Source organism: Spermophilus citellus (genome assembly GCF_964194105.1).
Source record: "Spermophilus citellus genome assembly, chromosome: 3".
NCBI classification, from domain to species: Eukaryota; Metazoa; Chordata; class Mammalia; order Rodentia; family Sciuridae; genus Spermophilus; species Spermophilus citellus.
In genome coordinates this window covers 167,826,518-167,852,830 of record NC_138184.1, presented here as the reverse complement: position 1 = coordinate 167,852,830, position 26,313 = coordinate 167,826,518, and the positions used below count along the sequence as shown (strand labels likewise).

The 26,313-nt window shown below is 31.2% G+C and overlaps 1 protein-coding gene across 2 annotated transcripts in view; it reads right to left on the bottom strand.

The window, feature by feature from the left end:
• Positions 1-669: 669 nt before the first annotated feature.
• The window catches only part of HGF (hepatocyte growth factor), a 75,349-nt gene continuing 49,705 nt past the window's right edge, over positions 670-26,313 (bottom strand). For both annotated transcript variants that reach the window (XM_081286481.1, XM_081286482.1), the window contains 9 exons: positions 21,859-21,961; positions 16,667-16,800; positions 11,890-11,928; positions 10,603-10,699; positions 7,103-7,177; positions 6,026-6,172; positions 5,558-5,664; positions 5,290-5,435; positions 670-2,597 (listed from right to left, as the gene is read on the bottom strand). In XM_081286481.1, the coding sequence (XP_081142607.1) occupies positions 2,421-2,597; positions 5,290-5,435; positions 5,558-5,664; positions 6,026-6,172; positions 7,103-7,177; positions 10,603-10,699; positions 11,890-11,928; positions 16,667-16,800; positions 21,859-21,961 (1,025 nt within the window). In that variant the 3' untranslated portion in view covers positions 670-2,420. The remainder of the gene's footprint in view (positions 2,598-5,289; positions 5,436-5,557; positions 5,665-6,025; positions 6,173-7,102; positions 7,178-10,602; positions 10,700-11,889; positions 11,929-16,666; positions 16,801-21,858; positions 21,962-26,313) is intronic.

The window sequence follows — 26,313 nt, the reverse complement described above, 5'->3', positions numbered from 1 at the left end:
AAAACACACAGTAAATAGTATCTTTCACCAGAGAATAATGACATGGTTATCCCCTGTTCTACCACCTAAAATAACATAGATCTTATTCACCTAATTTTCATTGTCAATGCCATCCATTTCCTTCTAGCCAAAGGAAACTTCCAAAGAGAAAATTGCTTTGTATACCATGTTTAATGACTCATTAATGTTATTTTAACCCTTTAATCAAGTGGAAAACACTGAGTACAAAATCTCTAAAAATGTTAGCTGCATCTTGTATCTAGATAATTTCTACCTCTCTTTCCCTGGAAAATTATAGGAAAGACATTTAAAAAATAGTTTAAAATGTGAGTATTTTAAGTTATTGCAATTGTTTTAAAGTTTTACCAGTATGATTAATATTTGACAATAATTTAGCCAGTTCAGCAAGAAGAAACTATAATAAGTAACTTAATATTTTGACAATATGCCTTGAAATTTCTATGTGTCTTTATTACAGTGGTATATTATATAATGGAAAAATACACTTAAGATAGTGTGGACTGGTATCTAGTTGGATCTCTCTTTGCTTTTGCTGTTTCTTAATATCAGCACTTATCCTCTCTATATATCCTTTATATATATATATATATATATATATATATATATATATATATATATATAGTTTTCCAATTTTTATAAGCATTTTTTTATTTACTGCCCTGTATTCTGTGGACTAAGCTCTCCAGTAAATTTAAAACCATTTTCCTTCAGATTGAAGAATAAACTCGAAAATTTTGGGGGCATTGTTTCAATCCTTGGCATTAATAAAAATGATTTAAGAGAACCAAATTAGAGAAATGGGAATACTGGATTCAAACATTCAAATAATTATTTTTATTATTCTTGTTTAAATACAGGGAGACTTTGTAAAAATTCAGAGCCTATTCTATGGCATTGTTATCCCATTTCTTGGCAAATTCAAGATTGCTAGCTAGTCATGGAAATAGAATATTAAATATGATAATTTGGCTTTTATCATACAGAATACAAAATTTAAATGAGTATTTCCCATGTCATTAGGAAAAGGCCATGTAAAATGAAATAAGATAAATTGAAGATCTCTGGATACATTATCTGATTCAGCAGATTCAACTCTAATTGTTAAATATTGTTGAATATAAAAGTTTAGAAAACAAGTTCCTTTCCTTTCTTTTTATATATTGTTTTCCTTTACCTGAATAAAGATTTAGTAGGCTAAAAAGTTACCAGGTTGAGAAAAGTATTTCTCTGTTTTCCTCAAATATACACTTAATTGCATGATTTAATTAAGAGCTGTAAAGAAAACTTAGGAGACATATGGAAGTTTTTCTCTTAAATAATTTTTAAATATTTAAAGAGAGTGAGTTAGAATCCAGTTGGCAGTGGCAATTATTGGAATTAACCTATTTAAATACAATTTTAATGACCAAACCACTTTTAAATTTCTTCAATTAGATATGAACTTGAGAAACTAGGAAATGTTTTAGGAAAATAAGCCTACAAATATCTTACATAAATAAGTGAACCAAAATTTGGAGCAAAGAAATATACAAATATACCTATTACTCTCTCTCCTTTAAGAGTTAGAAACTACATGAAATTACTAGGATAATAAATATATGTAAACATCTAGATTAAGAATTTTGTAACTCTGTGGGTCCTGATCTCACTTTAAATGCCTGTCAGTAGAGGTCATCTGTAAATTATGTACAGAGGATAGTCACTTCTATCTTGTACCTTGCCTTAAAATGTCTACTGATCTTTAGAAATGTCTGCATTATTAGAAATCATGGATACATATTTCCAAAATATTTAGGGATTATACTAGATACACCACTATTTAAACTGTAGTGCATAGCACATGTTTACTCCAACATGTGTAATGGGTATGTGTTTTTATAAAAGTATGTTTTATCCTACCAATATTGTAGGATACACAGTGAGGAGAAATGAATGAACTCTGATATATGGTATATGAAAGGTAATATGATTTTACATAAAGTTACAATTTAACAACACAAGGTATAAATTGTTAGGATGAGGTTAAGATAATTTTTAACTTATGGTTTATTTATCATTAAGAAACTAACCTTGGAAAGCAGCGTAGAGAGATTAATTGATCTTTCCTATTAAATCCTTTATCATCCAGCAATTAAACCTTTGCACTTGTAATCCATTCAAGTATCTTCAGGAGGATATGTTACTGCACTTGCATGTACCTTAATTCACTTCAACATTTACAAAGTAACACTGACAAACAGAACAACAGAAAATACCCATATATATTAATGAGCATCTTAACAAACATGACACTCAAGTAGTTGTTTTAGGATTATTTTAGGGAACATTTTCATTCCACGTTCTCTGAAATCTTCTTGTAAAATCATCACATATTGATGGACTCTTCAGACATACTTCAGCTATGACTGTGTTACCTTATATGTTAAAATTATTTTGTGTATCCACTTTGCATAATATGCTACGCGGACAAATATACCAGGACGATTTGGGATGGCACATCCACGGCCAGGAACAATGACACCAAGAACCATTCTCATCTTGTGTTGTTCACAAACAAGTGGGCCACCATAATCCCCCTAGAAAGAAGACATGTAACAACAGCAAAGTATTATTTTAGAAATTAAATTAATATATATAATTCATTTATATAATCCTCTGCTCATTTGCAATTCTAGGCCACATACACACATAAAAGGAAATAACTGAAACTGGAATGGAATTACATAAAAATTGGTCTGTTATATAACTGATTGTCTTTCTGTTGAATTAACCATGTAAAACTGATTAAGTATAAAGTTCCAATTATTCTGTCACATGCTGTAATCACATAAGCATGAATTGCTCAGGCTGGGTACAGTTCAGTGACAGAGAGTTTACTTGGCATATGTGAAGTCCTGAGTACCATCCCGAGCACAGCAACACACACACACACACACACACACACACACACACAAATGAATGACTTGATTTGCTTTTTTTCCAAAATATTCATTCATTCCTTAAAGTTCTCTTTTCCTTTGTTGAATGCCGAAAAACCAAATTCCCATTTATTTAATAAGATCAATTTTATATTTATTTTGATCTTGTGATAAATCAAATCTTTCAACATAGAAAATTTGAAAAATGTATAAAAATACTAGCACAAGTGAAACCTGTTGTAATCATGTGATTTTAATGCTCAAACTATATCGATATTTTTCTTACTTCTATCATTTTCTTTCTTCTCTCAACTTGTCTCCAGACAATCATAGCAAATTCAATAAAAAGCTCAAAGTTGATGAAATAATTATATTTATTTTTTGGAAGTTGCCTTTCTAGGCAAGTAGTATTCCTCCACTTATATGGCAATACTAGTGCATCATCAGAGATAGATGAGAGATGAATATAGAAGGATAGATTGATATGGGTGTATGATATATTCATGTATAGGTATGCAATACACAGTCATATGTATATCTATGTTTATATAGCTACATATATTCTTACATATATACATTGCAACTGTGCTCCATCATTTTTCATTTACCATGCAGTCTCCCAAGAATGCACTGACTGAGCATCCTTATATAGAAAAAAGTGTTCAGTACTATCTTAATTTGAAATGTGATATGGTGAGATAAAACTAAATCAATGCAAAATGTAATTGTGTAATGAGGGTTAAAAGAAGAGAGCCATCAGTATTCTGTGATGAAGAAAATTGGAGAAATAAAACATCAAATAGTAAAGAAAAGGCTTATTCTAATAGACTTTCTATAAGTTGTGTCTTTGAGACATTAAAACTGATTTTTAAACAAATGCACCGATGAATCCTAATATGAACTCTTGAAAACAATTCACTTTGAAGACACTGTTGATGCAAAGCTATTGATAACACAACATTTTAGAGAGTCTTTGTTCAAAGTTCTTTTGGTGGTTAAATTACCTTGTTTTAAATTTCAATTATAAATATATTCATTTGTTCATATATATGCATATATACATACACCAACATTCTGGAGGATAAATATGGTTTTAAGAAGTAACGAAAAACTAAAACTAAAATCAAGTCTTAGGGATAAAGATAAAAATAGCACATATGAAATAAAGGCTCAATGTCAAAATAAGGAAATGAAGACTGTATAGATAACAAATTAAATTTAAGGCTACCTCTGAAGAGCAGATGTCAAGTCATTGTTGGAAATGGCAATAGGCTGTGATAAAATACATGCCTTTCTAGGTGTATCCAAAATTATACCTAGTTGAAAACTTTAGAGCTCATAGGACTATTAAAGCTTTTTAAAAAAACTGTATTTATTTTTCTCCTCCTAGATGTTCCCTTTTACAATTTTTCCTTGTTATTGCAAAATACTCATTTGCTGGAAAGATACAAACTTTGAAATTGTTTATAAGAACATAGTTTGTTGCTACCCATATCACTTCAAAGCAGTTCTAAAAATCTCTTTAACTTAGTAAACATTTATTTTTAGGAATAAAAATCTTAGAGGAAATCATAAAATACATGAATTTCAATACATGTTTATATGCCAAAGTTATACATTTTTAAAAATATATCCACCTGCATTTCACTACCACTGAATTCATTCTGTGCTCTAGTACACAGAGTATTCCACAGTGCCACAGCTCTGAGGTAGAAGAACATGAATCTCACATTCAAAATACATCTAAAATAACAGTTTAACAGCTTGTCTATGTAAAACTGGGATAGGAATCCTGCCAAGTTAAAAGAACAGTTGCCTAACAAATGAAAATGTCCAAGCTCTTAAACTCACAAACTTTGACCTTTAGGTTTTTTTTTTTTTAAAGAATTTGTTTACACACACACACACACACACACACACACACACCCCACAGTCTACCCAAAAACATATTTAAAAGTTTAAACCAGGAGTGTATTTCTTAATATTAATGGGGTTCATTTAGGGAGAATTTGGGAGGACCAACTAAATTGAGAAACATGACAAAAATGTAAGCCATCGTATCAAACAGATTTGGATACTTTTACTTTGCAGTTTTTCCTGAGACTTCTGGCTCTATTCATTTATTTTGAGAGGCAAATGTCATCAATTTGCTATGAATGAAGCATTGGCTGTCTTACTGTTTAATTAACAGAAATGTGTAAAAATAAGACATGGTTATCTTTTGCACTTTCCTACTTCTGAAACAGGTTGGTATATAATTATTTTCCTTTGCAAAAAGTAAATAATCATAAAACCTGCGAGAAGCTATGCTATCAACCATATATTCTCTACTAAAGAACTTTCATTTTACCTCACATGGTCCTGATCCAATCTTTTCAGCCCCAGCACATATTTCGGACTCATTCAGAGTTACCTTCCCTTGGTGATGCTGACTGCATTTCTCATTCCCCATAATATAGAGATGGGCTACCCGTAACAGACCATCAGAGTTGATCACTGGAATGGTGCAAAAATATACAGGTAATGAGCACAGGGTAAAGGAGAAATGAAGAAGTAAATACAAAATTTTATATGTAAAATAAATATGATATTGCCTCATCTTTTAAAAAGTAGCTTACATCCAGTGTAGCCCCAGCCATAAACACTGCAAGTGGTCTTTTCAGGAATCGTGCATCCATAATTCGGTAAATCAATTGTACTAACAAAATCATCCAAGGCAGCAGGCCTAAAGAAAGAAAATATAATGGTAAGTACTATCTACTGGATTCAACACATTAGCATTTAAAATGTAGTGTTCATATGATGTAATATTTAGGCGGAGGCTTAGGGAATTAAATATTGTTTATTTAAAAACAGAAAAGAAGAATATCTATAAAGAAAAAAATTGTAGTAGATAGATTCATGTTTGAAAATTCTGCAAGTAGTCACACATATATACATACACGTATCTACATATATATGATACATGGCATATAGGAAATAATAAATGTCTACTTAAGAGAGAAAGTGCAGCCACACAGCTGGAGGAAAATGTTTCAACAATTCTAGTCTCAGTTAAAAATACAGAATCTTCCAAAGGAACTAACCTAGCAAGCTTCAATAAAACCAGGTCTGATCCTTCAGGTCCATATACTAGCTGGGAAATATTTAGAACCTGTTTCCGTTTCTCATCTCCTCTTCCATGGACATCATGAATTCCAAGCCAAGCTTCATAATCCTTCAAGTCTTTATTTCTAAATAAAAACATAAAATATAATTCATATAAAATATAATTCCAAATTGTGAAATATTATATATAATATATAAATCATGTGTATGTGTACACGTGTGTGTGTGTGTGTGTGTGTGTGTGTGTTTGTGTGTGTATGTAGCTTATAAGGGCAGATAAACAACTTAAATTTAAAATGTGATTCAAAGTATAATAAAAAACAATATTTATTATGGAAGATTCTGAATATTTAAAGCATGTGTAAGTAGGACTTAAATTGCTGAAATTCTAAAAGGCTTTTTGAAAAAATATTTTATATACTTAATAGAGTAAGTAACTTTTTAAAAATTCTCAGATAAAGTTCTTTACATGAATTATAATTTTACTGAAAATATTTGCTTTATCTGAAGTGTGTATGCATTTGGTTTATTTATAAGGATTGAAGTTTTAAACAAACAAAATCAAATTGACCTTGATATGAATTGGGAAAAATTATAAATACTATTTCCTTATCTTTTTTTTTAAATTCCTTATCTTTTCTTTAGGCTAATTTTCATTGAAATTATTCCCAGGATGATTCTGAGTCTGGCTGTCTATATGAGAGGAAGTGAGAACTGAGAAAGGTTTGTTGATAATTTAGAAAAAGAATTTCCATCTAGAAATTCCAACTACAGTTGGGAGGTTAGAATAGTACTGATTTACATAATTCAGGAAAATATTTTCTCAAGTGAGAGTAACGTTAATCATAAAAGATGTAAACTGAAAGTAGCAGGGCATACAAAAATATCAGTGAAGTCAAAGTTTTTTAGGCTAAATTAAAAAAGAATGAATATATATGTTTACCCCATGTTGTAGCATCTCTGTAAAATAGACAGACTCTAAACTTAAAAGCTAAGCAGAAAGCATACATATTTTTAAATTCTCAGAACATATACTGATACAAAATAAACTTTACCTAGCAGGGAAACATTGTCGTGCAGTAAGAACCCAACTTTCCTTTATCAATGATCCTCCGCAGATATGTTTATTTCTGTGAGAAAGAGGAAAGAGAAACAAGTAATATCTATGCAGAAAGAATGCCTACCAGTTAATGTAAAACCTGTTGCTTTATTTGTTAAAAATAAATGCAAAAAAATAGACATTAACCCAACTGGATTATAATGAGTAGCAGTTCTTTTATCTAAAGGATGATATTTGGGGATTGCAGCATCAACAATTTTATTTTCATAATGTAATTACAATGTCATTAAATCATTTTTATGGTTTAAAGAACCAACACATACATCTATGTGTGTGTGTGTATATATATATATATATATATATATATATATATATATATATATATATATATCCTTGTGAGAGAAATTATGTGCTGCATATAGAATGGTTATAATGAAAAAATGTGGAGCTGTTTTAAATTCAGAATTTGATTATGAAAAATGCAAACTGGAGGTTTTCTTAAAACCCTGAAGAAAACATCCAGTGATAGTAATATTTGTGATTTTTATACTATTTCATTCCCTACCATTATTTAGTTTTGATAGGTTAAAATATTGCAGGGTTTGAATAAATTGTTTACTAAAAGACCATCAATATAATATTTAATTTGTAAGAGGAAGTTAATTTTGCAAACCAAGTCCTCTAGGAAACTGCAAAATATTTGTAAAGAAAAAGCATGAGGATGTTTGTTTGCTGATATCCAAAATCTTTAAATCCATATTTTTTTTGGCAGAAACATGGGAAAAGTACAACTTTTCACAACTCACATTTCGAAAGAGTACAGATGTTCAGTGCTTCAGAGGGTAATACTAAAAGATTCCCAGACTAAGACCACAGTAATTTATGGCCTTTACCACACAGGAGGATAAGAGTATATATTGAGTTTGAATTTCTACCTTCTCAGTATATATTTTGGAAGAATAACTTAACATCTATAGTTACTAAGAATTTGGACTGTAAGAGAAAAAAAATTTAAAAATTGATGTTTCTCTGAATTAAAACAGTTCCACTTGCAGCCCTAAGAGAAGTATACTAGAAGAGTATCCTTATATATTCTCCAGTTGATAAAAATAATTCAGAAGTATGTATATTTTTTCCTCCTGGGGTTATGAGTTAACAAAGAATCACTAATCTAATTAAGATATTTGGAATCTTATAACATTTTTTATGATACAGAAAATTAAATTTGTATTAAATGTTCTATAGAACATTTTTCTATAAAAAAGAAAATTAAACACTTCAAAAATTTCGGTGCTTATAAAATCGTCAGAATGCTCAATCACCTTTCTATTCTAGTTAGCTTCATAATTATATTTCAGTACTGCATGCATAGGACAGCTACATCATAATTACTGTCATTAACATTAAGTCTGATGAGTTAGTCCTTGAGAGGATATACTGAAAAAGGTCTTTAGGCCATCTCCCACAATGTTGTGGTGACCTAAAGTCAAAGGGTCTAAACCCCATGCTTGACAAGAATTGATTTTTTCATAGATGGACTTTAGTTTGAGGTTGTGTTTATTCTATATCCCTACTATAGTAAGAGATAGATATACTCGCTCTACTCTAGGAGGCTAGGGGTGAAGGCGAGTGTCCATGAAAGAGGAGATATTCAAGTTGGGATCTGAAAAATGAGAAGGAATTTTTAGAAGAAAAAAGGCCACAGCATGCAGTAGGAACAAGTGCATAGAAGCTTGGAGGGAGAAACATGATGGGTCTCAAGCACCGAGGAAAAGTGTAGCTGGGATTCAGGTACATTTTGGGTGAGTTGCATGATGAAGTTCTGATGGAGATAGATATCTTAGCATTCTAAGAAACACATAGACTAATGTATATAGGACATAGAAAGTTATAAGATGAGATTTTAAGTTAATTCATATTTTCAACATTTAATTCTTGTGGCATAATTCCTAAGCTTAATTTTCTATTATGATATAACTTGCAAAATGATTCTATGTAGAACATGTCATTGGTTCTTAAGAGCACTGAGAACTGAGAATATTTAAAATTCTTAGCCATTTTTGTTGGTGGGGCTGCAAAATGGTGCAGCCAATTTGGAAAGCAGTATGGAGATTTCTTGGAAAGCTGGGAATGGAACCACCATTTGACCCAGCTATTCCCCTTCTCGGTCTATTCCCTAAAGACCTAACAAGAGCATGCTACAGGGACACTGCTATATCGATGTTCATAGCAGCACAATTCACGATAGCAAGATTGTGGAACCAACCTAGAAGCCCTTCAATAGATGAATGGATTAAAAAAATGTGGCATTTATACACAATGGAGTATTACTCTGCAATAAGAAATGACAAAATCATAGAATTTGGAGGGAAATGGATGGCATTAGAGCAGATTATGCTAAGTGAAGCTAGCCAATCCTTAAAAAACAAATGTCAAATGTCTTCTTTGATATAAGGGGAGTAACCAAGGACAGGGTAGAGACGAAGAGCTGGAGAAGAAGAATAACATTAAACAGGGATGATAGGCAGGAGGGAAAGTGAGAGTTAAGGGAAATTGCATGGAATTGGAAGGTGAGCCTCAGGGTTATACACAATTACATATAAGAGGAAAGGAGGAATAGGAGAAAAATATATAAGTGGAAGAAACGATTTATAGTAGAGGGGATGGAGAGAGAGAAGGGGAGGGGAGGGGAGGGGAGGGGAGGGGGGACAGTTGAGAATGGGATAGACAGCAGAATTCATCAGTCACTAGAAAGGCAATTTGTAAATCAATGGAAATGTAACTGATGTGACACAGCAATCTGTATACAGGGTAAAAATGGGAGTTCATAACCCACTTGAATCAATCTGTGAAATATGGTATATTAAGAACTATGTAATGTTTTGAACAACCAACAATAAAATAATTAAAAAAAAAATTCTTAGCCATGCCAATTGTTAGAAAATCAAGACTATTCAACTATTTAAAAGAGTTTATCTTTCTCATAATAACATAATCTCAAATTCTAAATATATCACTTTTCATTTCAATAACTAAATAAAAAAATCAAAACAAATATTTCTGATGTTTATATGTAGACATATTAGGAAATAAAATTATAATACCCAAGAGTAGAAAATTAAAGAGATAAATAATTACTATGTTGATATTAAGGTATAAGAAGTTCTTGTGGTTGTCTCTTATTAATCAAAACTAAAGTGTTACTTGGAATCAGGAATAATGGCTGCATATATGGAAATTCTGTGAACAAATTTATGAAGACTATCTATGATTTTAAATAATTAAAATTAAAAATAAATAAATAAATAAAATGAAGTAAAATTGCAAAATCCAGTGCTTATAGTTTGGTAAGAATATGATCAGACCCCTCATTGACCTCCCTGGCTGAGTGCCCTGTGGAGGGTACAATCTTTATGACCACATGTGACCATACAGCTGGGAATCTGGCTTTGCAAATAGATTGAATATATATGATTTGTATCTATTAGTAATTACCTGTATTTCAAACTAACCATCCATCCTACATTTGTTCGTGTTGGAATCCCATTTACAACTCTCAATTGTTTTGTTTTGGCACAAGATATTACAGGATCTGAAAACAGGGCAAATATAACATTTTAAGATAATATTTTTCCAATAATCAACACCTGTTAGTTTTCATAAGTGCAATAATACCTAGAAAAAATGTAACTACTGTAATTGTATCAAGACATTTTGGGAAAAGAGTATTAAAAGACCAAAGTTCAGAATCAAGTCCCTAATATTTGCCATCCTCATCTTTTTTGTTGAGTGACTTAGAAAAACTAATGAACTCAAGGCAGACAAGACTGTCATCATAGTGACAGTGGCCCCAACACAAATGTATTCCCTATACCAACCTTAATATAAAATGAATTAAAAAATGTTATTTGCAATGGTTATTTCTAAATAGCAATCAATAGCCTAATTGAAAACAAAACAAAACCATATTTGGTAATGAATTGGTACAGTAAGAATGTAGAGCTATTTTGAACATGTTACCAACATTATAGTTATTGAAATTATATCCAAATGGTGTTCTTATATCCAAATCATTATGTACAAGTGACATAATTCAGAATTCTTTGGAGTAAACGTTTGCCTAACCCTCCTCTATGTTCCTTGTCTTATCCTTTGTATTCTGTCCATGGTCTAGAATAGATTTTCATTGGCTTCCTTTCTTGGGGCACAGCAGGGTGGTCTTTTAAAACAAAACACTTGAGTAACTTGTTTCAGTTCAAAAAATATTTGAAAATCTAAGGCAAGTAGCTTCCACAGATTCTCATTTTGAGGAGTAACTGAACTTTTTAGATGGTGTCCCCTTTTTACCTAATAGACTCTAGGGCCTGCAAAATGCTTTAAAGAGAATATAACAGAGGCACTGACTAACCATCTCGTCCCTGACTTCATATTTTCTGAATTCAGCACCCTGACTTCATTTGGAAGGTGAGGTTTATAAAAGTGACCCATTAGACACATTGTGCCCCAAAATTGAAAGTAGATATAAGTCTTCTTTTCAAAGTCAAATGGAATATCTTGGAAATTTTCTGAGTTGAATTTCATATTTAGAATGCAGTTGCCTTTGACTATCTTCCACCCACATATAGGAAAATACATATTTAAAAATAAAACAAACAGATTGACTTATTTTTATGATGGAAGTTGTTATAGTAATAAGATTTTTTTTCTATAAAGGAAATAATGACATCATTTGTTTCACACAGAGACTCAGATATATAGTTTATATTTTGAAAGAATACTTACGGTCTAAATTGACTATTGTAGGTGTGGTATCCCCTTCACCTGTAAATATAAATATTTAGAAACATATGATTCATACATATTTCTGTATGTAAAACCAAAGCTACATATTAAAATCAAGTTTTGATGAACTGGGGAATTTATCAAAATCCTTGGCATTTTATTAAAAGATAAAATGTAATATTATTTTATTGAGCAATTTTGTATCACTTTTACTGGACAATTTTGTGTGCATGTGACTACTGACACTCATTAATATGAGAAAAGTCTTATTTTATGATTGCAGATACCATCAGGTGTGTAGTTGGATGACCTTTGGCAAATTGAATTATACTGCTAACTTCAAAGAGCTGCTGTCTCATTCCATTAAGATGCTCAATGTTGTACACAATGGACTTTCATTGATAGGATTACTTCTCATTACTGTTCGTGAGCCTTTCAGATAGATAGGACATTTAGTTTTTACTGTAATTTTAAGCTATTTAATTTTTTTTCCTCAAAACTGCTTTCAGAAAAAAGTTGAAGGTTGAGAATTATTGAAACTATACATGTTATCCATGTTTCAGAAGTCTCTGCAAAAAAAAAAAAAATCTAGAAGAAATCAATGTCACTCTTAGAAAGAGAAGTAAAATCTGCTTTGTTGTTAGCATATTCCAAAGATTGTTTTTCCCAGATGTTATTTTTTAAAAAAAGTATGGAAAGAAAGAAAAACAATGGAAACTAGACATTATTAACTCTACCTAAATCTTCATAATTTTCTTCTTCATGACCTCTACCGGGTTTTAATTGCTGCAAAAAGAAAAGCTTAGAAGATGCTAGAATTTTGGAAATAGTTGTGAATAATGAATGAAACACAAGACATTTCCTAAAACTTAATGTCTAACTGTTCAGAATTGATGGCTTAGAGTTCAGTCAGGCACCATCTACATCCAGCTGGTTCTTAATTCATGCAAATGCCCTGGACTCAAATAAACCTGCAACAAAACAATAATGGAACATAAATTCCTTTGGAAGAGATGGAAATTGATTGTTATGTATTAGGATACTCAAGGGAATTAATTCATGCTAAACAGTTTTTTATTTATGTTAATTTTTCAGATCTAAGCATTTTAAATGAATAAAGGTAAAGGCAAACATAAATTTCTTTCCTTTCCTTTCCTTTTCCTTATCCTGGGGAAATGTTGTGGTAGAGTCAGCTGAGGTCAGGGTTTCAGGTCACAGTATAAAGCAGGATTGAGGCAGTGTATATTAGAGTATCAAGTATGTTGGCTTTTTCACTCAAGACAATTAGTTGAATTTTTAAATAACTAGATATTTATTCGTAATGAAAAAAATTAAACTATTCATTCTATCCTTTATTGCCTATGAAGTCTTCTACTTTTAAGGATTGAGGTTAATATGTCAGCAAAGTGATCAGTTCATGATTGTATCTTCCTAAAATATTTAAAATTTTAAACTTTTGTAGATATTACAAATTTGGCGTTTAAAAATTAATAGTTCTATAATAATAATGAATAAAACTAATAATAATAAAATTATTAATAATTCAATATTTCTCACACTTTAGAATAAATTGAAATGCCATTTAAAACCAGATTTCTGGAGATTCTGGGCTTCTGAGGTTTTAAGGAGCACCACAGTTTCTTCTGGCATACACATGGGACAAAACTTTGTGATGCTGATCTCCAGGCTTTCTTCATTTCACTTCCAAATATTATCCTCACTCCACCTTATTTACTTCCCCCACTTGTCTCTACCACATTACTCATGTAAGAAAAACACATGTGATATAAATCTTATTTTTATCAGTTCAACTAAAATTTGATTAAAAAACATATCTATGATAAGAGTTTTACCTATGGAAGAGCAGTTTTGTGTGTGTGTGTGTGTGTGTGTGTGTATGAATCTTTATGCCTCAGAACTAAATTTGCACACTTTTAGAAAACATAAAGCTTTCTTTCAGTATATTTTCAAACTTTTAACTCTCATTCAAAACTTGATGAAGATTACATATTTCTCCAGCAAACAACAAAGTTCATTCTTATTTTATATATCAATATATATTTACTACGTGATTATATGGCTTTGCAATTGTTTATATAACTGTTTCTTCTCTATGCTATAAAGCATTTGAGATTAAGAAACTGTGTGTATATGTTTTTGTATGCATAACATATTTTATAGGGCTTTGTATACAATAGTAGTTCATTTTAAATTATGAACAAATGAACAAATAAAAACAGAAATCAAGTTTTTAAGTCCTTACTATGCAATAGATGTTATATGCAATAGCCCAATAAGATAGGTGCATTTATTGCACATTTTTACAAATACAGAATGAGTCATAAGTAGGCTAAGTAATTTGCCCAAGACTGGGACTCTTACTCAGGTAATCTGAATTGAAACTCTTAACCACTACATTCTCTCCCATAAATGCTTAAGATTTTGCCAAGATATTCTAAAGTGTGTGTGTGTGTGTGTGTGTATGTGTGTGTGTGTAAACAAACATAAAGCATTTCTACATTTTATTTTGCACATTTCATAAGCTTAAAATATGTTAAACATTATTTTGTAATATTTTGTAAGTATTTTTGAAGAAAATGAATAAAAACCTTTACATGTTTTGGGAGAGAAATGTACAGTGTGAAAATGATTAATACAGTCTCTGAAGTTAAATAAATAATAAGAACTCAAATCTTCTAAAGATAAATTTCATTAGCCTTTCACCAGAGAGAAAAATGTAAATAAATCCTAGCTATAAATATTACTTGAATCACTGACAGTGCAAAAATATTTATTGAAATTAATGTTCAGTATACTTTGAAATAAAAATGAGTTATCTGCAATAGCATTTAATCAAATACAACACCCTGAAGTCTTTCAACAGCACATTAGTGCCTTTTATTTTGAAAATGCTGTTTAAAAAGTTTTTTGAACCTTCAAAATTATTAGAATGCTGTTTCCCTTAGTTAAGTTTATAAACTAGTCCCAGGGCTCTGAGATCCTACCAGAGCCTTTTACACCTGACAATAGATATGTGCTGTGATTTTTATAATTAGAAATTCAGTTAGGACAGCAATATAACCTGTTTTAGAAGGTGGATCATTTTTTTCATTCTTCCTCAATCACTCTATATTCTGTGTGACTCCATTGTTCCTAGTCATGGAGACATCACAAAAGGTACAATGAGGTAAAACTAGAATTTAGCTGAGCTGGGATGTTGCTCAGAAATAGAGTATTTGCCTATCATGCTGATAGGCATTGGATTTGATCCCTAGGACCCTAATAATAATAATAATAATAATAATAATAATAATAATAACAATAATAATCCTTTAATCATACATTATATGGTATTCTCTGGAGAGGTAGACTTGTTTCTTCATTTGTTTGTCTGTTTTAGTGTTAGAACTTGGAAGACATCTTCCCCAGAAGAATATTTTGAATATCTATGTAAGCCTTTCACATGTGAACAGAGGCAGAACATTAGGAAAACACTATAATTTGAAGGATTCTGGTTTTAGTTGATGAAATAAAATATAACAGGAAATACCATTTATTTGCAAATATATAAGGTGTTTCATTATTTATTATTGTGAAGAATACATGTTAATAAAATCAGTGTAGTTCAATGGGTAATTTTGCCTGCCCCCTGGAGGGGTGGGATGATTGGCAATGTCTAGAGATATTTTTATTGTTATGATGGGTAGTGGAGTAGAGGGAGGGGAGGATGTTGCTACTGGCATCCAATGGGCAAAAGCTAGGGCACTATTGAACTTCCTACAGTGCACAAAAGAGACTTGTAGGATAAAGAATTATCCAAACCCAGATGTTAGTAGTGCAAAAGTAGAAAATTCCTGGTTAACATCTATATTATTACTTTTAATACAACCTTCCAAATTACTTCCATACAGGATTTTCAATATTCTCAAAGTAGCATAGTATTGAGAAAGTGTGACTACCCAAGCTTCCATTAATGTTAACAATCATTTTATTATTTGACAATCTGATAAGCAGAAATCATTTCCCATGCTCTTTAAATTTTGTTTTTCCTTTACTAGTTTTAACATCTTTTCATTTGTTCATTAGCTATATTTATTCTTAAAGATTCATTTTCTGCATTATTTTCTCTCACATCTTTTTCTTGATGTTATATAAGAGCTATTTATGTGAAATATATGACTTCAAATTTTATATGATCAAACATGTATTAAATATCTTACACCTACCTTTTACTTCATGCACTAATACCCTTTTAACAAAACCATGTTGGACTAAGAGAAGTGGGTAGAAAGTGCTATACTTTTCAATTTTGGGTTAAAAAACTGATTAAGAGATGGAAGTACTACCTCAGGTCTGCTCTTGAGACTTTTAGTGGGCTAGGGATTTCCTGAGAGCTCTGCTATATTCAGAGACTGAACTGGTACTATGGCATCTCTGACTGGATGGGTCTTTCCGTACTGTCATGTTAGACTCATAACCATTTTCTGCTTCTGGATTCCAAGTGGGGATTTTCTCAAAAAAAAAAGAAAAATTTTAAATTTTAGCAAATTTCTTCTTGAATAGAAGAAAAGTGTGTGTGTGTGTGTGTGTGTGTGTGTGAGAGAGAGAGAGAGAGAGAGAGCGCGCGCATCTGTGTGGTGTGTGTGTCTATGTGTGCTTCTCTGTTGCTCTCTGATAAGCTGATTCCTATATTATTTACATCTCTGATTGGGAAATTAGTGGATGTGCAGTACGTTTAAAGTATTTCAATTGAGAAAAGAACAATAAATGTACTTACAACGGGAAATAGGGCAATAATCCCAAGGGATGAGAGGATTCCCCGTGTAACACCAGGGTCCATGGGCATCATCATCAGGATTCCTGCAGTAATTCTTATTCAGCTTACTAGCATCTGGCTCCCAGAAGATGTGACTGGGTAAACAAAAAGCTGAACATCAGTACAGGCTTATTCCATCCAAAAGAAACAAAATATATCATCCTAGTATATCACTGATTGTACATAAAATAAGCTTCTACTTGGTGTGAATTTTAGTTGTTTTGTTGGAGATTTACTTCCTTGCTGTTCTTACAGTTAGTAAGCATACATTCGAACTTAAGAATGTGGTGAAGTGCTCCATAATTTGCCTGTATAAAATGATGAGGGGTTTTGTGATTTCACTTCTATCTAATAATCGTAGTGTCAAAGTAACAAATACCTCCATGTATAGAAATAGAAAAATATCATCTAAAAGCAAACAGATCCAAAGATCAAAAGTATCAAATACCTAGGAGGTATAAGCTATTCTGAAAGTTTTTCATGTTTCAATTGTATATGAATTACCATTAGCAATATCACAACCCCAAAGAACAGGGAACTATAGTAAAAATTAATAAAGTGCCAATGAAATGAGTGAATTAGAAGATTTTACTGGCCATATGGTTATAAAATATGATTTTCTAACAGGCAATTAACATATCAACCTTTGAAATTTATGTGTGAAAATTCATTACAAAGGAAAAGAAAAAATTCTGTGTTATTTTATAAGACCATGTCCAAATATGTTAGTGTATATTTACATTCACTTCAGTAACACTAATGAGGTGAAATTCTACCTGCCATCTCTGACCAAGTCATGAAAATTATAACGTAATTCGTTTTGTGTTATTAATGACTACTATTCTTGAATATAACTAATGTGGGATTTGAAATTAAATTAGAAAGAGATTTAATATGGAAACTTGAACTATTTTTCCAGAACCAGTTTCATTTTTTGGCCAATAGCTGTAGCAAATACATATAGGCTTTCCTGTGTGCCAGATTATGCTATAAGTTATTTACAGATATAAACTTAGACCAATCTTGCAAAATGTGATTTAAGACTATATCTATTTCATTTGAGGAAATTGACAAGCAGAGAGGACAAGTAATTATTCTAAGGTTACATGGATAGTAAATAATAGAGCTAGGATTGAAACTTATGACTCTTTCCAGAGTCAATGCTCAAAATCACCATGCTCTACCTCCTCCTTGCATAATTTATTCTTAAAACAAAAATGGTACCATAAAGCTTGATCATTCATAAATTTCCTACAAACTGTTTTCAAATAACTTTTAACTACTTCAAATATTAAGCCTAAACTCAGTGATTTAATAGTTATTAGCATTAAGGTCCCAAAATTAATATGTCACATATTTCTAGCAACATGCAGTAAACATTTAACAAGTAGTCCCCTAAGATATGTGTATACTGGGAAGGGAGAGACCTTATTTATAGGCCTTGTTGATTTCTGTGGCATAAATACTTCCACCATGAAAAATTCAACCTTCCAATATAAAATCACTGAAGACAGTGTTGGGAAGAGACAGAAACTATCATCTTTCAAAAGTTCGTAAAATCTGATGTGGTGTCACGTGCCTGCAATCCCAGCAGCTCAGGAGGTTGAGGCAAGAGGATCCCAAGTTCAGAGCCAGCTTTAGCAACCAAAGGAGGCCCTAAGGAACTTGGTGAGACCCTGTCTCAAAATAAAACCTAAAAAGGGCTGGAGATGTTTCTCAGTGGTGGTTAAGCACCCCTGTGTTCAATCCTTGGTCCAAAAAAAAAAAAAAATCCATAAGTGCTAGATCTAATCCAACCACCACTGGCCATTACCATTACTAAAAATACTTTAAAATATCTATGAATAAATCTAACCAAGGAGGTAAAACATATTTGTAATGAAATTTATATAGCAATGAAGAAAGATTATATGAATGTATCTTGTTAAAATGGACATAGTATCAAAAGCAGTCTACAGATCCAATACAATCCCCATCAAAATACCAATAACATGCTTCACAGAATTAGAAAAAAAATATGAAAGAAAAAAGACCCAGAATAATCATAGCAATTCTTAGTAAAAAGAGCAATGTTGGAGGCATCATAATACCTAATTTTAAATTATACTACAGAGCTATTGTAACAAAAAAAAGCATGGTGCTGGCATAAAACCAGACACATAGAAAAACAGAATACAAGATACAAGACAAATCCACACAGATGCAATCATTTGATCCTTACAAAGGTGCCAAAAACATACATTGGAGAAAAGATAGACTTTTAAACAAAGTGGATATCCATATGTAGAAGAATGAAACTAGATTCCTATCTCTCACCTTGCATAAAAGTCAACTTAAAGTAGATCAAAGACCTCAGAATTAGATCAGAAGCTCTGCTACTGCTGAAGAAAACATAGGGTCAATACTCCAACATATATGCACAGGCACTGACATCCTCAATAAGACTCCTAAAGCTCAGGAAATCAATCAAGGATAAACAAATGGGATAGCATCCAATTTAAAAGCTTCTATACAGCAAAGGAAGCAGACCAGAGTATGAAGTGATATGTCATAGAATGGGAGAAACTATTTGCTAGCTATTCTTTGGACAGAAGATTTATATCCAGAATACATAAAGAACTCAAAAGACTTAACACTAGGAAAAATAATAATAATAATACAATCAATAAATAGAAAGATGAACTAAACAGATATTGCTAAACAGAAGACCTACAAATGTCCAAAATGTTCAACATCTTTAACAATCAGGGAATGCAAATCAAAACTACATTGACATTTCATCTCACCTCAGTTAGAATATCAATAATCAAGAATATAATAATAATAAATGTTGATGAGGATACAGAGAGTTCTTTATACATTGTTGAGACTTCAAATTAGTATAATAACTATGGAAATTAATATGAAGATTTCTCAAAAAACTAGGAATGGAATGACCATATGACCCAGCTATACTATTGCTTAGTATTTATTCAAAAGAACTAAAGCGGGCATACTATAGTGATACATGTTTATAGCAGTACAATTTGCAATAGCCCAGGCATGAAACCAGTCTAGGTGTCCATCAACAGATGAATAGATGAAGAAAATGTGTGTGTTTTTTCAATCATAATGGACAATATAGTTTTTTGCAGTTTAAAAGAATAAAATTATGCCATTTACTTAAAAATGAATGGAACTAGAGAACATCATGCTTAAGTGGAGGTAATAGGAAAATAAATCAACCAAATTATGTTCTGCGCATATGCAAATGTATCAAAATAAATCCCATTTTTATGTATAATTATAATGAATCGATAAAAATAGCATTGTCAAAATCAGCATTTAATTTAAATCATGTTAATTTTGCTTAAACATCTTTAATGAACTCTTTTAATGCGTAGGATAAAGATCAAACTTCTTCACTCATCTTACGTGTTTCTTCATATGGTATTGCTGCTGGAGAATTATTTCCCTGTGGACATTGACCAAATTACACTCTCAGTCCTACCAACATTATTTCCTGTTTTCAAATGCTTTCACCTTTGAGACTTTGCACAAGCTATTCTTGCTGTGTGATGAGTTCTTCCTACTGCATTTCCCTTGGCCAACTCTTACTCATGATGGATACTCCAGTTAATGTCTTTCTCTTTGGAATGCTTCCTGACAGTTTTCAGTCTGGATCAGCATTTCCCCCAAATTCCCACAGCATAAAATGTGCTCATTCATTATTTTTTATAATACGGTACCAACAGTTCCTGTTTTCTTACATCCTCTATTAGAGCATGAAATCTATGGGGATAGAACGCTGATCATCTTTAAAGTCCTAGAACTACAGTGTCCAATATGGTAGCTATTAGTCACATATCACTGAGAAACTGATATATGCTAGCTTAAATATAGAGGTGCTATATGTGTAAAATATATATCAAATTTTGAACATATAGTATGAAAATGAATCTCAAGATCTCATTAATAATTTTCATATAGGAAACATTGAAATGAACTTCATATATAAATAAAATACATTAATATTATTTTTTGATGATTTTTGCTTCTTTAAAAGTGGCTATCAGGAAATTTACATGTTATGTATGTGACATATTTGTGAGTTGCATTATATTAATATTCACAATGCTTTAGAACTGTCGATATTTATTTGTGAAGTAAATTAACTAAAATAATGTCACCCACTACTCAATACATTCTGGAAGAGAATAAAATTCTTTAAAATTAAAGTAAAACTGAATCAAAGGTTCTCTGATGCTTTGAGTTCTTATTCACATTTAGAAAAATCTTCTGTATAGTAATATGGTGGCCAAATGACATAACAGTTCACATAAAGCAGCAGTGATCTGGGTACTTGATTAAATGACCCTAACTTAATTTTTTTATTTTTCTTCTATTCTAGTGCACATATTCTAGAATGTTTACTAAAAAAATTTATTTAGGTTTCAACTATGTATCATACTTCTTTTACAATTTAATAAACATTAGCACTATTTCTAGGCATGAGTGAATACTACCCTCTTTGTGAATAATGCCCACAAAAAGTATATGATTCTCTCAAATATAGAGATCTTTAAAAATTACATACACATTTCTGTAACTATGCAAACTTTTATATGTTAAAGCAAGAAATTTTGTTTCTATAAATTTTTAGTACTTAAGTAGTTATTTGAGGTAAATATGTATATGACAATGATCACATGACTTTTGAAAAACTGCTATTGATTTGCACTATTTGAAACACCAAATATGCCTCTTAATTATACACTATCTTTTAAGCTGGTTTTTACATGTGACCATATCCTCCTTGAAGCTTAGAACCAAATGTTTTATTCACTTTTTGTTGGTGTTCCCATAGTATCAATTATATGGCATAAAATATAGTGAATGCTCAATGAATATATCCAGGATTAAACTGCCTATTTAAAAGTTTGCTTCATGCAGAGACAATGTAATGAGTTGTACAGAAAAATCAATCTAATATTTTTATTAACTTACTGTGATAAAAGAATAAAAAGAAATAATACTGTGTATTTCTGAAAATATATGTGTGTGTGTATACACATGCGCGCGCGTGCGCGCGCGCGCACACACACACACACACACACACACACATATGCTGTTATCTCTGCATGAGGTATACTGAAAGAAAGAAATTTACACACCGATGTAAGTCTTCCATGTTCTTCTCCCACATTGAACACGTGAGTCCAAATCTTGTTTTGGATAAATTGCCCATGTAGTTTTTTCCATTGCCACGATAACAATCTAGACATAAAACATACAAAATGAAAGTTAATGACTATTATGGAGAATAAAACAACGACATTTTACCACCACATAAAATCGTGAAAATCAAAATATTAAGACTATGCAACTTGAAGTCTGCACAAATTAAAGAGACTTAACTACCTTAGATTAAAATGTTTCTATTTTCAGCCCAATTTCTACTTCCTTCAAATGAGTGCGTCTGTAATTTCAAATTTTCCAAATAATAATAAGCCAAAAATAGATTAAGTTATCCTTTTAGAACACCAAATAAATTAGAATTTCTAGATTGAAATATTTCTTCCCAGAATTTTCTTCTGAAAAAATTAGATTTCATAGAAAATTTACAAGAATAATGAGGTGAGAATCTTACCAATCACTTCACTTATGTTTTGATTTTTGCTTTTCATGACATGACATCCTCAATCACCCAAGACACCTGTTCCATAAATGCTTTGCAATTTCAATCTTTCTGCTCATTTTTGTAAGAGTGAAAACAAGTGAATGATATTTGACAGGAAGATTACATAGGCGACGGTTGGTCCTTCTCAGAACATTACAGGCGTGTGTGACACAGGATGCTTGTTTGGTCCATCACTGGATGCAGTGCTCATTTTGATTATTTTGTTATAAAGGAAAATCTTTCTCTTCATATTAAAAACAACAAAAACTCTGTTGGGGCTTTTGCAACTGAATGACATCCTATTACCAAACAGATATTCACAAAAAGGCCGAGGCATATTTGAACACATTTTTTTGTGAATCAGTTACTACTTTGCTCTTTGTAAAAATGATTTTTTTCTACTTCTATTTCTTTACATTTATTATATTGTCATTTTTTTGAAAATAAGATTATCTCTTCCCCTTTCCTTTAGAGATTAGTAATATAACTTTAACTATTTTAATGGAAATAGTAATATAAATGTGGATTTGTGGATTCTCTTTTTATTCAATGTTATAAATAACCCATTCCTGTTATCAGTTTTTGATTCTTGAAATGTTCATTTGGCCAGTGGAAGCCACTGAACTAACTTCTGTGTCTCTTACCATGTCATAAGAGGTTTTCTTTTTCTTTTTTTTTTTTCATTGAGCAATTTGTATCCTATAAAACATTGATGGAAGTGTCCATATTCTTAACAACAACAACAAAAAATCAAGTTCCTCTGAAAACGTTTTTCTATTTTTAAAAATAACACTATTCCATGTATTATTTTATTTCAATGTTAGGGTTAATTCTCTCTGATTCATCTTCATTTTCAAAGTATTCCTTATTATACTTACATAATAGTTTGTTGAGAAAGCTAGAATAAATTAATTTAATTATCAGAAAAATTACTCGTATTACATTAAATGTATACTTCAGTTGATGTAGGAATTATATATTTAAGATGTTGAACTTATATCAAGAACAAGGTTTATTTTTCCACATGTTGAACCTTTTAATGGTTTTTTTTCAGAAATGACTTAAAATTTTTATCACATATATTTTGTATATTTTTTTCTAAACTTATTATTAAATTTTCATTATTTTTGTTCCTAGCATAGTTATCTCCTTAAATCTGCAAGCTCATATATATAAGTGATAGTGATATTTACATGTTAACTATATATCTTTTTACCTTAGTGAATTTTTTACTGTTTGAATTCCATTTACCAGTTACAGCAGTATAACATAATTCACAGAGATATTTTACTTTGTCCTTTCTAATCAATATGTTTCTTGTCTAATTGCTCAGAATAACATCTGCAATGCAGTGTTAAAGAGAGAAACAATGTCAAATTATATTTGCAATGTTAAATAGTAATAGATTTTAGAAATACTTCTTTTCTTTTTAATATTGGTAGGAAAGCTAATTCCTTATTAAGTGATGACATATGGAAGTATATATGTGGTATGTATATCTGTATATGTGTATAATAAAACATGAATATGTATTTTAAGGAAGTCTCTAGGTATAAATAAATACATTCATGGTTATACATATATATTTGTACATACACACACATATACACACATATATACATCTTATAAAACCCAAAAATTCGGACTTAATTGTATACTTGTATGAGAAATAGGATAACTTTATCATTGGAATTTTAGAAAATATTGACATTTATGATATGATTGTTTTTCTTCATCTAAGATGAATTAATCATTTCTAATATGGAACCCCTTTTGTATTCTTGAATTCTATTCAATCATTATGTATTATTTTCCTAATTCCTTTACTGGACTACTCATTCAAATTTGACTTAAAATTTTTATATTAAAATCTGCAAATAAGATAGGTTTATAATTGTTTTTATTCCATGTTATCTTTATCATGTTTAGATATCAAAATTACACTGCACCATAAAAATAATTTGGAACTTTTATTACATTTTGCATGATTTAGGGGCATGTATAGCATTGGGATCATCTGAGTATTTCTTTTCATGGTGTATTTCTGACACAATAGCTCTTTTTAAAATTTATTTTTTCTAAAGGTATGAATTTACTTATGCTTTTTTTCTGTACCAGGGTTAAATCATTTGATTTTTCCTAGAAAAGAACCCATTTTTAAAAAGATTTTGTATCAAGTAGTATAAAGTAGACTTTATGCTTTCTAATTTTCTTATTTGCTGTTATTTATCCTTAAATAATTATTATTTTATATAGTTTGGTTTTTCTCTCTCCCTTTCTTCTCCCTTTCTTCTCTCTCTCCCTCCCTCCCTCCCCCTCTCTCCCTCCCCCCGCCCCCTGCTCTCTCTCTCTCTCTTTTGGTTCCAGGGATTGAATCCAAAGGCTGAGAGCTAAACTCCCACCCCTATTTTATTTTATTTTACTTTATTTTGAGACAAGGTCTCACTGAATTGCTTTGGGCCTTGCTAAGTTGTTGAGGATGGCTTTGAACTCATAGTACTCCTGCCTCAGCCTACCAAACTGCTGGCATTACAGGCATGAAGCCTGACACATGGCTTTCTCTTTCTTGAGTCACTTAGCTATTGGTTGTCTATTTTGTTAATTTTTTAAAAAAAAATCATCCTTTTAAACTATTTATTTGTTCCATCCTTTGTCTTTTCTCACCTTTGTTAATCCCTTATTTTATGTTTTTCCTTAGATATACATGAAAGTAGGGTGTATTTTGACATATTATACATACATGGGGTGCAACCCATTACAATTTTGATCACGTTCTTGTGGTTGAACATGATGTGGAGTTACACTGGTTGTGTATTCTTATATGAGCATAGTAAAGTTATGTCTGATATTCATTCTACTGTTTTTCCTATTCCCATCCTCCCTCCCTTCCCTTAATTCCATTTGTCTAATCCAATGAACATCTATACTTTCCCTACCTACCTTCCCTTTTTATGGGTTAGCATCCACGTATCAGAGAGAACATTCAACCTTTGTTTATTTGGGATTGGCTTATTTCATTTATCATGATATTCTCCAGCTCCATCCACTTACCAGCAAATGCCATAATTTCATTCTTCATAGCTGAGTAATATTCTATTATGTATATATACCATATTTTCTTTATCCATTCATCTGTTGAAGGGCACCTATTTTCGTTCCAAAGCTTGGCTATTGTGAATTGAGCTTCTATAAATATTTATGTGACTGCATCACTATAGTATGCTGATTTTAAGTCCTTTGTATATAAGCCAAGGAGTGGGATAACTGGGTCAAATGGTGGTTCCATTCTAAGTTTTCTATGGAATCTCCATATTGCTTTCCACCAGCAATGTATGAGTGAACGTTTTCCCTCACATCCTCCCCAGCATTTATTGTTACTTGTATTCTTGATAATTACCATTCTGACTGCAGTGAGATGAAATCTGAGTGTAATTTTAATTTACATTTCTCTAATTGCTAGAGATCTTGAACATTTTTTCATGTATTTTTGACCGTTTGTTTTTCTTTTTTCTGTGCAATTCATGTTCAGTTCCTTTGCCCATTCATTGATTGGGTTGTTCGTTTTTTTGTGTTAAGATTTTTGAGTTCTTTGTATATCCTAGAGATTAATGTTCTGAGATACAGGTGGTAAAGATTTTCTCCCATTATGTAGACTCTCTGTTCATGTTCTTGATTGTTTCCTTTGCTGTGAAGAAGTTTTTTAGTTCGATGCCATCCCATTTATTGATTCTTGATTTTACTTCTTGTGCTTTAGGACTCTTGTCGAGGAAGTCTGTTCCTGAGCCAATATGATAGAGAGTTTTTCTTCTAGTATGCACAGGGTCTCTCGTCTAAAGCCAAAGTCATTGATCCACTTTGAGTTGAGTTTTGTTCAGGGTTAGATATAGGGTTTCAATTTCAATCTATTACATATGGATTTCCAGTTTTCATAGCATTTCTTTTTTCCAAT